Below are 15488 nucleotides of genomic sequence, written 5' to 3'. Positions count from 1 at the left end.
CCGGCTTAGGAGCTTAATGTAGGTCCAGCACCCAGACAGAGAAGGGGCCCTTTTCTTCCCGTGGAAGTCTTTCTCATCTGCTTGCTTGTCCCTAAAACTTTCTTCAAAGCAAGAGACAATTAGAAGTTAAAGGCTTGTGAGCCAGGCACAGTGGGCATGCCTGGAATCCCACCAACTTTTGACACTCAGGCGGGAGGATTGTTTGAGGCCAGGAATTCAAAGCTGCAGTGAGCTATGGTCTCGGCACTACGCTCCAGCCTGGGGCATCTCTTAAAAAGAAGAAGAAGAAGTTAAAGGTTTGAAATGAAACTGAAATGGATAGTAGTGATGGTTGTATAACACTGAAAATATAATTAATACCACTGAATTGTATACCTAAAAATAGTTAAAGTGGCTTGAAGACAAGAAATAAACAAACTGGGGAGGGAATGAGTGTGTTTTTCTGGACCTCTTTGTGTGCTGTGATCTGTTCCTGTATTTATAATTGGCCCAATCACTCCACTTCCAGGCCGGGCCATCTCCTTTGTGACCAAGAACTTCTTTTCCAAAGCCAACGGAAACAGAGGCGGCTCTCCCAATGTGGCCGTGGTGCTGGTGGACGGCTGGCCCACAGACAAAGTGGAGGAAGCTTCGAGACTTGCAAGAGAGTCAGGAATCAACATTTTCTTCATCACCATTGAAGGTGCTGTTGAAAATGAGAAGCAGTACGTGCTGGAGCCCAACTTTGTGAACAAGGTGTGTATTATAAGTGCCCGAGACCCACCCCACATGTGGGTTCCCTGCACTCTGACAAGTTGTAATGCCATGGGGGTTGTTTTCTCGTTCCTGCAAATGTGTGCGAAGCTCACGTCTAGGCATCTGGGCTTCCAAGGAGGGAATCATAAGTCTAGAAGCTGGAATTACCCTCTCAAAGCAAAACCCCACACCCACCCGAGCCCAGCAGTGTGGGAGGAGAGGGGAAGCACAGTGTCCCCCAGGTCTCACACAGAGGTGCTCCCTTGCTCCTGCCACTGCCCCAGGGGCCTCATCCAGGCAGTCCAGCAAGCCTTCACACGTGCACATGAGCACGCACACGAGCATACATACGCCATATCACAAGCATGCGCTCACACACGCTCTTATACATACACACTGCAAGTTAATCAAACTGATAAACAAGAGAAAGGAGTTATTGAACCAGATCAGTGAGATCTATTTTCAAACACGCCTCCCGGTCTCCATGGAGACACAGGCAGGAGATGGGGCCCCGCGGATGGGATCTAGGCCTCCCGCCCCTGCTGCACCGAAGCTGCTTGGCTTTGTGTGTTTTATACCGTGGGACTCCACGTGAACCTTCTCCCAGAGAGAAGCCTCCAGCTTTGAAAAAGCCAGCCAGCCTCGGGGGGCGGGGCGGGGGGGGTTGTCCCTGAGGCCCATCCAGCTTTAACATTCTACAGAGCCAACAGCGCTCAACCTCCTGCCCCATCCCAAGCTGCTGACCACTTTCTGCTCCTTGAAAGTCACTTCTCCTGGACGTCCAGGATGCTGCATGGCTCTTACTTCATTTTCTCTCTGCTTTTGTCCATCACGTAGACGTCCCTGGGTCTCAGCCACTGGCACCCTCCTCTTCCCTCATGGGGCTGCTCCCTCCAGAATCCCCCGCATGGCCACAGCTTCAGCCTTGTCCCTCGAGCTCTCCAGCCATCTGTTTCCAGCCAACTGACTTTTCTTCACCTGATGTGCTGTCAGAACCTTAAAGCCTGCCTGTAACAGGCCAAGTTCATAGTCTCCCCCCCCCCAACTCCTTCTTCCTGTGGGCTTGACATTGGTGGCCCCGCACCCATCCCAGAGGGCAGGGTCATCGCAGAATCCCTTGTCAATGCCCCCGTCCTTCTCTCTCGTCTCTCTGCTCTTCCCCATGCTGATGCTGCCTGCCTGGCTCAAGCTAGTGCTCCGCGTCAGGCGTGGCTCCCTCCTGGCTCCCCCAGTTTAGCGTAGATTTCACAGTGAAGCCCACATCATGTTTATGATGGGTTCCTCCAGTCCCTCGGGGTCCTCGCCCCAAACCCTTCATGGTTCCCCATTGCTCTTGAGGCTTTCTGGAGGGTGGTCCCAACCCACCTTCCTGGCCCAGCTACTGTGACCCCCACGGGCCCTGTGCACCAGTCACCTGGTCCTCTGTCCCCGGCCAGCACCGCTGCTCCCTGCTGCCCTGACTTTACTGCCAGGTGGGAATCCCGCCTCTCCAGCTGTGGGCCAGAATTCAGCTCAGCCTCGGCCCTCATCTCACATGCCGCCTCGTCCATGGAAAGTTGTGTGAACCCCAGTTAGGTTTATACAAGTCAATAAAAAAAAATATTTCCTAGGAAAGTTCTAAGCCATCTCTCTCTTTTTTTAAAATTATACAAGTTCACGTGTAGCGGTCGGGTCTGACTCCCTGTGACCCAGAGGCAGGGGTGAGGAAGAGACACTGCACCTTAGGAACACGAGCCCGGTCATGGGAGCACACGAGCCAGGTTGCTCAGTGTTTATTTGTAGCTGCCTTCATCTTTTTTCTGGAACAAGCTTAGGCACAAGTAAATAAATATTCATTGGCCTGGAGGCAGGGTCGTCTGGAGGGCAGAGCTTGGGTTTTGAAGGTGGATAGATTTGTGTTCCAGTCTCAGGGACTCAGGGAAGTCCCTTCACAGCCAGCCTTCGGTTTATGTTCCTTCGTGACAGGGGTTATAATTCCACCTTGTAGGGTTTGGGTGGAGATTTACTGAGAGAATCTTGCCGAGAGCATCTAAGGGGACCCCCGACACATTATGGTCATTCAGCATCTATGGGACCCTTTCCCACCGGGCACAGGACTGCTCTGGAAAACATTTCTTCCGTCATTCTTTGTGTGTGTCTTCGTTTTCCCAGTCAGAACAATCACTCTCTCTAATCCTCTCACGCGTTGGTGCCCACCAGTGCCAGGCCCATGGCTGGCTGCCCGTACAAGTGAATTGAGGGGCTTGGAGAGGCAGAAGCGTGAAGCTGAAATCAGTGATTCCTGTCTCTCCGTGAATTTGCTTAGTGGCCAGCTTTCCGCTAAGGCAGAGACCCAGCCGAGGGAGTAGGAGCGAGTCCAGATAAACCTGGGGGTCTTCACCTCAGTGAGTGTCTGGCGGGGTGAACGGAGATGGAGAAAGCAAGCGTCAGCCTCCTCACCTGTCCACCCCCCACGATCGGGGGTGACGGTGACACATAGCAGGACTTGACCCTGACCTGGCTCGGATCCTCCCCTCTGTCTTCCAGGCGGTGTGCAGAACAAACGGCTTCTACTCGTTCCACGTGCAGAGCTGGTTCGGCCTCCACAAGACCCTGCAGCCCCTGGTGAAGCGGGTCTGCGACACCGAACGCCTGGCCTGCAGCAAAACCTGCTTAAACTCGGCCGACATCGGCTTCGTCATTGACGGCTCCAGCAGCGTGGGGACAGGCAACTTCCGCACCGTTCTGCAGTTCGTGGCCAACCTCAGCAGGGAGTTCGAGATCTCCGACACGGACACGCGCGTCGGGGCTGTGCAGTACACCTACGAGCAGCGGCTGGAGTTCGGGTTCGACAAGTACAGCAGCAAGGCCGACGTCCTCAACGCCATCAAGAGGGTGGGGTACTGGAGCGGCGGCACGAGCACAGGGGCTGCCATCAGCTACGCCCTGGAACAGCTCTTCCAGAAGTCCAAGCCCAACAAGAGGAAGCTGATGATCCTCATCACCGACGGGAGGTCCTACGACGACGTCCGGATACCAGCCCTGGCTGCCCATCTGAAGGGTAAGCCTGGTGCTGCGGCATCTGTCTGGGGCTTGGTGGGCCAGTGTGGCGGGGAAGGTGCTGTCTTTTTATGTATTAGTTTTGCCTACAGTTTAATAAAATGTTCAAGACATAGGGAGAGTATTGGAGGTTTAAACACTGCAGGCTCCTTGGAGTAGAAAGAGGGAACAAGGAAAGGGCAACAAGGAAGTTTCCAAAGTGTCATGGCAAACCCAAGGATTTTTAATGACAGGAACATTAACCCTTTCCTCTACATTCCCCGTCCCAAGGCATTTCCCACCAGGGTGAGCGACATTAAAAAGGGGATTAGGCTCATTACTTTATCAAAGACACCAGAATCTCTATCTCTGTTGAAGATGCCAAATTGTGTTAGTACCTTTTAAGGAAAAATTGTGTTTTGTTTTTTTTTTTTTTTTTTTGAGACAGAGTCTCACTCTGTTGCCCAGGCTAGAGTGAGTGCCGTGGCGTCAGCCTAGCTCACAGCAACCTCAAACTCCTGAGCTCAAGGGATCCTCCTGTCTCAGCCTCCCGAGTAGCTGGGACTACAGGCATGCGCCACCATGCCCGGCTTATTTTTTCAATATATATTTTTAGCTGTCCATATAATTTCTTTCTATTTTTAGTAGAGGTGGGGTCTCGCTCTTGCTCAGGCTGGTCTCGAACTCCTGAGCTCAAACGATCCACCCACCTCGGCCTCCCAGAGTGCTAGGATTACAGGCGTGAGCCACCGCGCCCGGCCGAAAAATTGTGTTTTTAATGAAACATACTATTTTTGTAAGCAACTGTTAACCAGATTTTGGGGGTTTGGAGAAAACTTCAAGGAAATTTTGATTCAAAATGTTTAAAGATGGCCGGTTGCAGTGGCTCACACCTGTAATCCTAGCACTTTGGGAGGCCAAGGTGGGAGGATCATTAGAGGCCAGGAATTCAAGACCAGCCTGAGCAAGAGCAAGACCCTATCTCTACTAAAAATAGAAAAATTAGCCAAGCATGGTAGGGTGTGCCTGTAGTCCCACCTACTTGGCAGGCTGAAGCAGGAGAATCTCTTGAGCCCATGAGTTGGAGGTTGCAGTGAGCTATGATGAGACCACTGTACTGTAGCCCAGGTGACAGAGCAAGACCCTGTCTCAAAAAAAAAAAAATATATATATATAGATAGATAGATAGATAGATAGATATTTGGAGATAAAAATTCCTAAAAGGGCAATAGAACATTTAAAATATGAAAAATTAGCAAAAATATTTTTGTAGATGTAAGCATTTTGTAAATGTTTATAAAATCAGTCACATTTATGCCTTCATTGTAGAACCTATGTATAATCACTGTGCCATAAAATATCAAAAAATATAAACAACTAGGAGAAAACCCAAAGTGATAATAATAATAAAAGTGAAGCAAGTGGCAAGTGAACACCAAAGCCCTGTAAATAAGTACTAGTGTGCAGCACTCACTCAGTGCCATGGTTGTTTGTTTTCTTCTTCTGAGCCTGCATTTAACATGGGTTATTTTGCAGGATTTTCTGTATCCTTGAAAGCTGCTTTAAATCCTTCCTAAAACAAGCCTTAATGAGTCAGCAGCGCTGGCTTCTGGAAACCAGAGTAACTAGACACCAGGTTCAGGCAGAGTCTTCCCGGTGACTTACCCTCTGCGGGTCCTGTGGGGCACCCTCCTAGCGGCGGGGTGACTGATGGCCTGCGTGCCAACAATCACAGGGACCCGGGGCTCATAGCAGCAGAATGAAGATGGCCTGAGATTCAGAAGAAACCTGTCCCAAAGTGAGCGGGCAGAGCCAGATGGGCCCGCAATCGACTGCAAGCCCAGGGCTCCCCTGCTTTCTCTGGGCATCCATCCCCAGCCATGTTCAGCCCCAGCTTCCCGTGTTTTTGTGGAAGTGCCTCCTTCGGGCCTCACCCAGAGGGTATCCTGGGCCTACTCATCAGGAAAAGTGAAGACTGGGGGGAGTGTCCCTCGAGCTCTCAGGGTATCGTATTCTGAGCAGCCTTAATCAATCAGGACCAATAGATGCAAATGACATGCAGGCAAGTTCCTACTCAGACTAACACTAAGATTTGTCTGCATTGTGTCTCTGGCAATCTCCCAGTCAAGGCTGGGTGACCCTCTGTCAGAACCGCCAGGTGGAGGTTCCCTACAACAAGGCTGGACTTGAGATCTGAAAAGCTAAATCTCTAGTACAGTTTGTGCAGTGTTTATTAGGGGCAGCCTTTCCATCTTTGAACAGAAAGGAGGTTACAGTCAGTCTAAGCCCAGCTCTGCAGCAAAGCTTCCTTCACTGCCACAGGCAGCATCTTAAAGCCCAAAGCTGCTACTGCCGATCTAGACAATATTCAGGGAAAGGAAACTAGACAGGTGAGAAAAGGGACTGGCAGCTTAAATGCAGCTTAACGGACCACAGTTGAAAAGCAACTTAGACAGGAACCACCGAGGCACACATGGCTCTCCAGTCAGCAGGATATTAGGGCTCCCAGAGGACACCAGAGACAGTGAGACGGGCCACTGTGGGGTGCAGGGGGCAGGTGCCTGGGCAAGACAGCCACACCCAGCTCTGCCCTCTGCTTCATGGCTGTTTTCCTCACCGCACTCAGCCAGCCTGAAAGCGGTGTGGGAACAGGCTTTTGTAGGGTAAGGTCAAGCACCTGCTGACTAGCTGCCCCCACCCCAAATCAAGACCCAGCCTCCCAGGCGGGCTCCAAGTATTCCCACTAGGAATGGCTGCCAAGTCTCTGAATCCTATCCCCTCCTCCATGGGGCATCTTGCTCCCCATTGCAATCCGACACCTTCATTCCCACTCTACTCTTTCCCATTTGCATCTAGACATGCTCAAGTCCTGCCCTTCCTAAAAATAAAACATTCTCTTTGACCTCGTGTTCTGCTCCAGGTACCACTTGCCTTCTTCCCTTCACAGCCAACATTTGGGAGAGGATTAGCTGTCTGTGCTGACGCCACATCTTCACTTCTTTTCCACGCTCAACTCACAGGAGTTTATCTGGCTTCTTTGGCATCTTCTCCCCCTGAAACTGCTCTCACCAAGCTACCAATTGGTTTGGGTTTTGCTTTTTCTAAACCCACTGAACACTTCTTGTTTTTATCTTACACGACCTCCCTGCAGCATCCAACATTGTTGGGCATCCCTTCCTTATCTTGAAGTCTCTCCCTTGACAGTGATGGAGCAGATGCAGGGTGACCATCTCTGTGGGGCCCTGGGCAAGGGCTCTTGCACTGGGAATGAGGTTGGATTCAATGGCTTACAAAGCCACCCTCAAGCCTAAAGGGATTCAATTCTACTGCTTTAGTTGAAAAGATCTTGAACTAGCTTTTCAGGTAGTTAAGACTCCCTGAGTTTTTATTTGGCCTCCACATGGGTAAAGCAAGCTTGTGTCCTGTAGTGTAATCAGCATGGCTCCAGAAGTTTCATTTGTTCCAAAATATCTTCCCCTCTTCTGCTCATGGTCATGAAATTCTTACCATGTATTTACTCTATTTTGTTTGTTTTTTTCCCCAAAAGACTATCAACTCCTGAGATAGTAACTATATTAATTTTGTTACTGTTGGCATATTGTGGATGCTCTAAAGTACTGATTGAGTGAATGGATGAATGGTCATATTTAGTCTTCATTCTGAAAACCCAGAGTCCTGTAGGGTTTTTTGTTTTTGTTTTGTTTGGGGGGCACATTTCTGCTTTTGGATTTGGTTGTGCCAATGGAGTAACAAGAAGGCAAGGGCTCACTAGCAGTACCTTTTCTTGAGGACATTTGTTTCATTTAATCTCTGTCCCCACAGGAGTGATCACCTACGCAGTAGGCGTTGCATGGGCTGCCCAGGAGGAGCTAGAAGTCATTGCCACTCACCCCGCCAGGGACCACTCCTTCTTTGCGGATGACTTTGACAACCTCTACCAGTATGTCCCCAGGATCATCAGGAACATTTGTACAGAGTTCAACTCGCAGCCTCGGAACTGAAATCAGAGCAGGCAAAGCACCGGCACATGCTGCTTTACTCACTGACTCTCTGGACAATGCCCAGTGCTTCACGGGGCGCACCTGGGGCTGCAAGGCTTGGATAGGGCTTGGGGAAACAGAGGCACTGTTATTATTCTTTGCCATCCTGGTTTTTCATAGTTCAAAACTTGGAGTTAGAAAGATGCTCACCAATTTGTAGAATGAGCCAAAATGATACATTATTTTGAGGGTGCTGGAGATTTTACATTGTGACAATTATTTTCAAGATAAACCTTCAGAACAGAGCGCAACACTTACAACGGGCTTAAATAGAGCTTTCGTGAGATTTTCTTATTTTTATTTCTCATTAGAACTCTGTAGCCCTCAGCAAGTTTCATTTTTGTCATGACAATGTTGGAGTTGCTTAATTAAATGTTTACAAGGATGCCATGCAATATTTCTGGCTGTGTCGTGTGTAGCGTACACAGGGTTTGTGCTGGGGCCATCCTCTCCTTTTCTCATTTCCCAGAGCACCTGCCATGGACTCACTCCTGCCCCAATGTGACAACACACCCTCGGGGGTGCAGAGAAAATGCACAGCGGCACAGCTTGTCCTGATTTCCCCTCTCCCTCCCCCTCCCCCAACTACTGTCAGAATCCATGAATACTTGCAACATACTGTTTTAGGAGCAGTTGGTGCTGGAAGACCAAGTTGATCTTGCTTAAAAGTGGTGCCATAGGCTGCACATTAGAATCCTTTGGGAGACTAAAATGCTCGTTCCCAGGCCCCATCCCAACACCAGTGAAATCTAAGTCTCTAGGATTGGAGCCTAAACACTGGCTTGTTTTAAGAGCTTTCTCATGATTTTTATATGCTGCCAGGACTGAGAACTACCGAGCTACCCGAGGGGTTAGTGTTTCTGGGAGAGGGTCTATTTCTGACTGTTGTCCTGTGTCCATCCTGTTTAGCATTTGTCCTGGATTTTTTATTTGTTAACTAGATAGTAGTACTGATAGTTGCATAAGCTGGGATAAGTTTGGTTGAACTTCACTTTTTACTTCCAGCTTCTCCAAGGACTCATCTATCCAGATGTGCAATACATGTGCGACAGGTAAACGTTCAAAAGTATCATAGAGATGACGTAATTGATAGGTTATGTTTCATAAAAATGTGTGTTGAAGAATACTACTGTGAATGGAGGCAAAACGATAGTAATTGTGTCAATATTTGGGATACAATATTTACCTAAAAAATTAGAATCGAGAATATCATTCAATTAGCAGAATTTCTATGGAGCTCACTGAATCTCTTAGTACCTCAAGAGAGAGGATATTGTCAATTAAAAATATTGTGGTCTACAGAGAAGAATCAATTAAAGGTGTCAGCAATTTCAAATTTATTAGCCATAATTTACTTTGAATACAATTGTAAGCAGTTTTGTCCAAAAACTTCAAAATATGAAAACTATTTTTAAAAAGAAAATTCTTCAGAAAGATACCAGTGGCACTCTATTTGTGGCAGACTCAGCTAAGAAACTAATTTAAAAACTTAAAGACTAGGGACAATTATTCTCCCTATGTTTTTGAATGTGAAGATAATCCTCGTAAAGGAATTTTTCAATTCTGCTTTAATGTATAAGTTATTTTGATTTTCTTTAAATTTATTTTGGAAAATGATTTTCAAATATTATTTTATAGGGGCTTTAATATAAAAACCAATTTGTCATCAATAAGTAATTATTTCCAAAATTTTAATTATTTCGGTGTCCTCTTTCATTTACAAAACTGTCCCCAGTTTGGAAAATAAATTATATGGCCAACCTAGTTATAGGTATTATACTTTTGAAGATAAATGAAACCTCTTCCAATGGGCCCATTGTCTATGTGGTGTCAACAAGGATCTGAGTGTGTATGTACTGTGTGGAGGAAGGGATCACAGGCATGAGGTGGTCGAGATGCCCAAAGGCTACAGTGTCATCAGAATTGTCCATGCGGATGTTCAAGTCACCGAAGATAGTGACAGGAGTTGGGACGGAGGGAGAAATAGTGAGCCAGGCTCTGGAATCTTCCTCAAATGAGAAGGGATGACTGGGAGGCTGGGAGAAGACAGCAGTGACAGGATGAGGGGCTGTGTTCAGAGGAGAGATCTTCAAGGGAGCTAGAGCTTTGAGGGAGGGAGGAGGGGTGTGACTTGGGAGGGGCAATGGGGCAAAGAGCAGACCAACCCCATGCCAGGCCTGAGACAGAACAAACAGCCTCCACTTGGAAGGTTGAAAGAGAAAACCTGGTTTCAGGTAAGTAGGGCGAGACGGTAAGGGGCTGAGGCTTCTGGGAGTTGCTAACAAGAGAGTGGAGCTTCCTGAGTCCTAGTGGGAAGGCTGGGTGGAGAGTGGGGTGGGGTCAAATCAGTGTTTGCACAGAGCAGTTTGGAGATAATGCATTGTTCTGGGGATGTTGGACAATGTGGGAGGCTTGGATATAACTGCCACCTGGTGCAACTAAACCATGCCCGACACTGCTGAGGCAGGACTAAAATCTTAACCCTGGAAACAAAACCTTAGAGGCAATCCTGTCCATCCCTCAAACTGAAAAAGAGTAAACCCAGGCCAGAAGAAGGTTGTGCAGATATGGAGGGACAGAACGAGAATTTGGATCTGTCTGCCAATCTGGTGGGTCATGTGACCACCTTTTGTTGGCGTCAGAGCCCCCCATCTCATGCCCAGCCCCAACCCCACCCAGTTCTGCACATTTCTGGGATCTGGTCTAGCCTTTGCAGAGAGCTTTCTGGGTCCTGCAGTCTCTAGAACCAATCTCCTAAGGCAACTCCATCTTTCATGGGGAAAAAAAACAAAAAACAAAAAACCTCTTCCATGCCCTTTTTTCTCAAAGTCAAACAATACAAGCCAACATGGAACATTAGTACAGCTTCTCTGGGTGCATATGATGTCTAACCTCCACTTGACTTAATTTTCCCAATTCTCAAGAGTTAAGGCCCTTTAGCAGAAACTTCTTTGCTTAGGCTTAAAGTTTTGCAACAAGGCTCTGCTAAAAATTTCTAGTCAAACTGATAGGATTCAGATATTTCTTATTAATCTGGGCTCTTTAAACCTTTTTGAACATGGCAAAATCTCCTGTCTTAGTCCATTTTGTGCTGTTATAAAAGAATACCTGAGACTGGGTAATTTATAAAATCCTGTTTGGCTCAGGATTCTGATTCCAGAAAAGTTCAAGATTGGGCATTAGGTGAGGGTCTCAGGCTGCTTCCACTCAAAGCAAAGGGGAGCCGGCATGTGCAGAGATCACATGATGAGAGAGGAAGCAAGAGAGAATGAAAAAGGAAGGAGGTGAAAGACAGGAAGTACCAGGCTCTTTTTAACAACCAGTTCTCTTAGGAACTACTAGAGTGAGAACTCATTCACCACCCCAGCACCGTCAGGGAGCGCATTAATCTATTCATGAGAGATCCACCCCCCTGGCCCAAACACCTCCCATTAGGCCCCACCTCCAACAATAGGGATCAAATTTCAACATGAGAGTTGGAGGGGACACACATCCAAACTACAGCACCTCTACAGAGTAAGTTTCCCAGCAGCAGTCTCAGGGGCCAGCATGAGTTTATAGAAAAGATAAAGCTTCCATGTCTAAGGATTTTCCAGCCTAAGAAAAGGAGTTTCCAAATAATAGTGTTTTCTAGTTAAAATTCTATGAGAAGCTCTCCCCTTAGATTACTAATATATAAATATCATAAGTAGGAAATATGCTTGAAAGCACGAATTCAATTACTTTGGAAAGAGACATTTATTCAAGTAATGCCTTTGAGGAATTCACAGTCCATTGAGAAACCACACACAAATGAATAATTAAAATTGTATAATTACTATCATGGGATTATGCACAAAGTACACGACTGGTGATTTCAAACAACCTCATCAGAAAGAAAGTCATAATAACGTCTAATAGTGATTGTTCATCATATCCTGAGCACTGTTCTAAGGGCTTCATATATATTAACTCATGTATCCCTATGATTTGCTGTGAGTGATTGTCTTAGTCCATTTTATGCTGCTATGACAGAATACCTGAGACTGGAATGGCAAGAGAGAGCAGAGAGAGAAAGGAGGCTGAACTCATCCTTTTATCAGGAATCTACTCCCACCATAACACACCCACTCCTGAGATAACTCCATTAACCCATCAGTTAGGGCAGAGCCCTCATGACCTCATCACCTCTCAGAAGTCCCACCTCTCCACACTGTTGCATTGGGGATTAAGTTTCCAGCACATGAACTTTGGGGGACACATTCAAACCTTAGCAGAGATACTAGTCTTATTCCCATTTTACAGATCATGCAACTGATGCATGGAGATACCACATAACTTGCCCAAGGTCACAGAGCTGGTATGAGGCACATTTGAAAATTAAGCCCAGGCAATGTGACTCCAGGCTCTACATACTTAACCACTTGGCTTCTTATAATGGTGACACATGAAACCACCACAGTGACTGCATAAAGGATAGTGAGCTTGATAATTTAAAATGTAATTCCACAGAGTGTACTCTCTGGCTCTATTAAATATACAATGTGAACAGAGTCTGTTAAATGTCCAACCCAAACTCCACTTTCCCCATCACGCTTCCTGATTCTCTGGACAGCCACCCTGTCCTCACTTAAAGTGGGTGGTTTTAATCTACAGTCCACAGTCCCGTGGATTACTGGACACACTGATCTCCCCTATCATCTTGATAAACTCCTACTTAACCACTCAAGTCACAGTCCAAATGCCACCTCCTCTTTGGAGCCATCCTTGAAATTCTCAGAGAGACTTAGGTTTTCTGGATACAGAATCCTGACTCACCCACTCTCCAGAGACCTCCTTGGTCCCCTCTCATTAGGGGACACAACCTACACACATCATTAAAGACATGGAACCCAGAGAACGACAACTTTGAATTTAAGTCACCGCACAGTGCAAGCCCATAATACAATGCCACTGGTAGAATAAGAAGCAGATATTTCAGGAAGAAAGAAACAGAATATGATGGCAAGAGAAAGAGAGGCTCTAATCTCATCCAGAATGCACCACCCTTTCCAATGCCTCCTACGTTCCTTACTGCGTGTTACCATTACTGCTTTTCTAGGACCAGAATGTTCTTTGGGTATCTACCCACAGGGTAACTCCGTCCCTCACCTTCTGCCCTCATTTCTTCTGCAGAAATGAAAAATGAAAGCCCCTCTTTCTGTTTACCTTCCTGGGTTTCATTCAACAAACATGGTTTATGAGCTACTATGTGCCAGGCACTGGGGGCACTGGAGTACAAAGGGGAAAATGACTCGGTTTCTGCCCAAGGAACTGATAGACTAGTGAGGGAGAGACAGGAATAAACATCTGACCAATGTGGTAGATGACAAGCACGCTTGGGAAGGCTTCCTGGGCTGGGTTTTCTGGGAGGAGTCCATTTCAGCCAGGTGAAGAAAAGTGGAAAGGCGTCCCAGCAGAGGGAAGGATAGCAACAAAAGTGAGAAGGTATGAACAGTACAGGGCACAGAGAGATTGGAACTGGAGACAAGCGTGTCGGAAAATGAAGCTGAGGAGAGAGGCAGGGGCCAGGCCACAGAAGGCTGTGTGGGTTAAGGTTCTTTTGGTTGCAAGCAACAGAAACCTAATTTGTAGTAGCTCAAGCAAAGGGAGAATTTTTGGAAGGAAACTGGAGTAACTCATGAACCCCAAGGCCAGGGAGATAGCAGAGCCTCAGAAATGGGTCAAGGGACAGGAACAGGACAGGAGAACCAGGTAACCCTCTCATTCTACCCTCCTCCAGAATGAGCTTCCTGTGGCAACTGGCAAACAACTCCAGAGAGAAGGAACGGAGTGGAACTTCCCTCTCCTTGGGGGTTGGCCTCCCGCAGTCCCTCAGCAGGGCCACCCAGCAGTCCAGGTTGACGTGGCTGGTCAGGGATGAGCACGCACATCATTCTGTCTCATCGCCTAATAACCTTTTGAAGTGCCTTGAAAGTTGCTTTGAGCACCAATGAACGCATGTCTTCAAGTTCTTGAGTTTTGGCAAACCAAATGCAGGCTGAGTGATAGTCTTCCAGCTCTGCCGTCGTCCTTCGTTTTGCTTAGAAGCTTGACCCGGGAAAGCAAGTGACAGCCTCTCTAAAACTCCCACTCACTTCCCTTGGCCTCAACGACTACAGGATGTTACTTTTTGTCCACCATTGACTGTTTTTTTTTTTTTTTTTTTTTTTTTGAGACAGAGTCTCACTCTGTTGCCCAGGCTAGAGTGAGTGCCGTGGCGTCAGCCTAGCTCACAGCAACCTCAAACTCCTGAGCTCAAGCGATCCTCCTGTCTCAGCCTCCCGAGTAGCTAGGACTACAGGCATGCGCCACCATGCCCGGCTAATTTTTTCTATATATATTTTTAGCTGTCCATATAATTTCTTTCTATTTTTTAGTAGAGGTGGGGTCTCGCTCATTGCTCAGGCTGGTCTCGAACTCCTGAGCTCAAACGATCCGCCCACCTCGGCCTCCCAGAGTGCTAGGATTACAGGCGTGAGCCACCGCGCCCGGCCCACCATTGACTGTTGAAAGGCTGTTCAGACCGTCAGCGAGGCAAATGTGATGCTTCTGGGATCCACTGTTTCTAGTATAAAGGCTTCAGTGGAGAGAAATGTCCTATCTAAATAACCATCCACGTGGAAAACAAGTAAGGTTGAAAGACCACAATTTCAAGAAAGTCTTTGCTTTTTTTTTTTTTAAGTGTCCTTTAATTGAAAAATACTGAGCTGAACTTTATCCTTGCCATCCCTCTTATACACACGGGGCCTCTAGGCTACAAGCTGCCCAAGTAAGCAAATACTGCACTCGGCTTGGCAGCTGAGACTCTGCTATAAAAAATACAATTCCCGCTGAATAGCTCCTTTCTGCGGCTGCTCCAGCCTCACACTTGGTTGAGGTGAGCAGGGTGTGTTCAGGTTAACGGCAAACTGGAATCTGGGTTCTCAACAAAGAGCCTTTACATGACTGCCCAAGGCACAGAAACCGGGAGGGTCCGGGAGCCATAGAAATGGTGCAAACACCAAAACAAGACCCAAGATCCATTTAATTGTTGTTGGCCTGACATCCCAAGGCACCTGTAAACCTGTATCCCACGATCATGATATTGATATTTTTTCAATTACCTTAATAACTCTGCAAGTTCTCCTTGAAATCATACTGAAAGGGAGTTTCTTTCCAACCTCAATAGGAGAGTTGTACCGCATTTTAAAGCCAGAGAGGGAACAGGGACAAGTCGCAAGGTTGCAAAACCACTGTGGTAATGACTGTCTAAAATATGCACCAAGCAAAATAAATGAGCAGACGGAGTTTTCGAAAGGGCAGAGTGTCAGTGTAATTTATTTTCTCCTAAGAAAACACCCTCGTTGAACCGGGAGACAACTGCAGTGTGGAAACTGCAGGGGAGCTTTCCAGCTCCGCGACCTAAATGCAAGGCCCGGAACACCCACATGCTCTTGTTTCTACCTTCAGAGACGGCATTCTCCTGAAGTGGAAAGTCAGCCTTTCATCCCGGGGATGTTCTAATCCTGGACAGCCAGCAAAGATCAAAGATCTCTGGAGGCAAAACAGCGGTGGCGCCGTGGCAGCCTCCGCGAGGAACTGCCCACGTGGGCAGCAGCCAAGACTGTCCTGGCAGGACCCGCAGGCTTGTTTGGGAGCAGATCTGGGGCAGCCCTCAGAGAACCCCCAAATACT

General features: G+C 47.4%; 1 protein-coding gene across 9 annotated transcripts in view; it reads left to right on the top strand.

The window, feature by feature from the left end:
* The window catches only part of VIT (vitrin), a 105732-nt gene extending 97544 nt beyond the window's left edge, over positions 1 to 8188 (top strand). For 8 of the 9 annotated variants that reach the window (XM_069494216.1, XM_069494215.1, XM_069494213.1 and 5 more), the window contains 3 exons: positions 509 to 735; positions 3262 to 3775; positions 7576 to 8188. In XM_069494216.1, coding sequence (XP_069350317.1) covers positions 509 to 735; positions 3262 to 3775; positions 7576 to 7754 — 920 coding nt within the window. In that variant the 3' untranslated portion in view covers positions 7755 to 8188. The remainder of the gene's footprint in view (positions 1 to 508; positions 736 to 3261; positions 3776 to 7575) is intronic. The other variant, XM_069494214.1, reaches the window with a different exon arrangement.
* Positions 8189 to 15488: the final 7300 nt, after the last annotated feature.

Source organism: Eulemur rufifrons, chromosome 19 (genome assembly GCF_041146395.1).
Source record: "Eulemur rufifrons isolate Redbay chromosome 19, OSU_ERuf_1, whole genome shotgun sequence".
Classification (NCBI taxonomy): Eukaryota; Metazoa; Chordata; class Mammalia; order Primates; family Lemuridae; genus Eulemur; species Eulemur rufifrons.
This window is presented reverse-complemented; position numbering and strand designations above follow the sequence as displayed.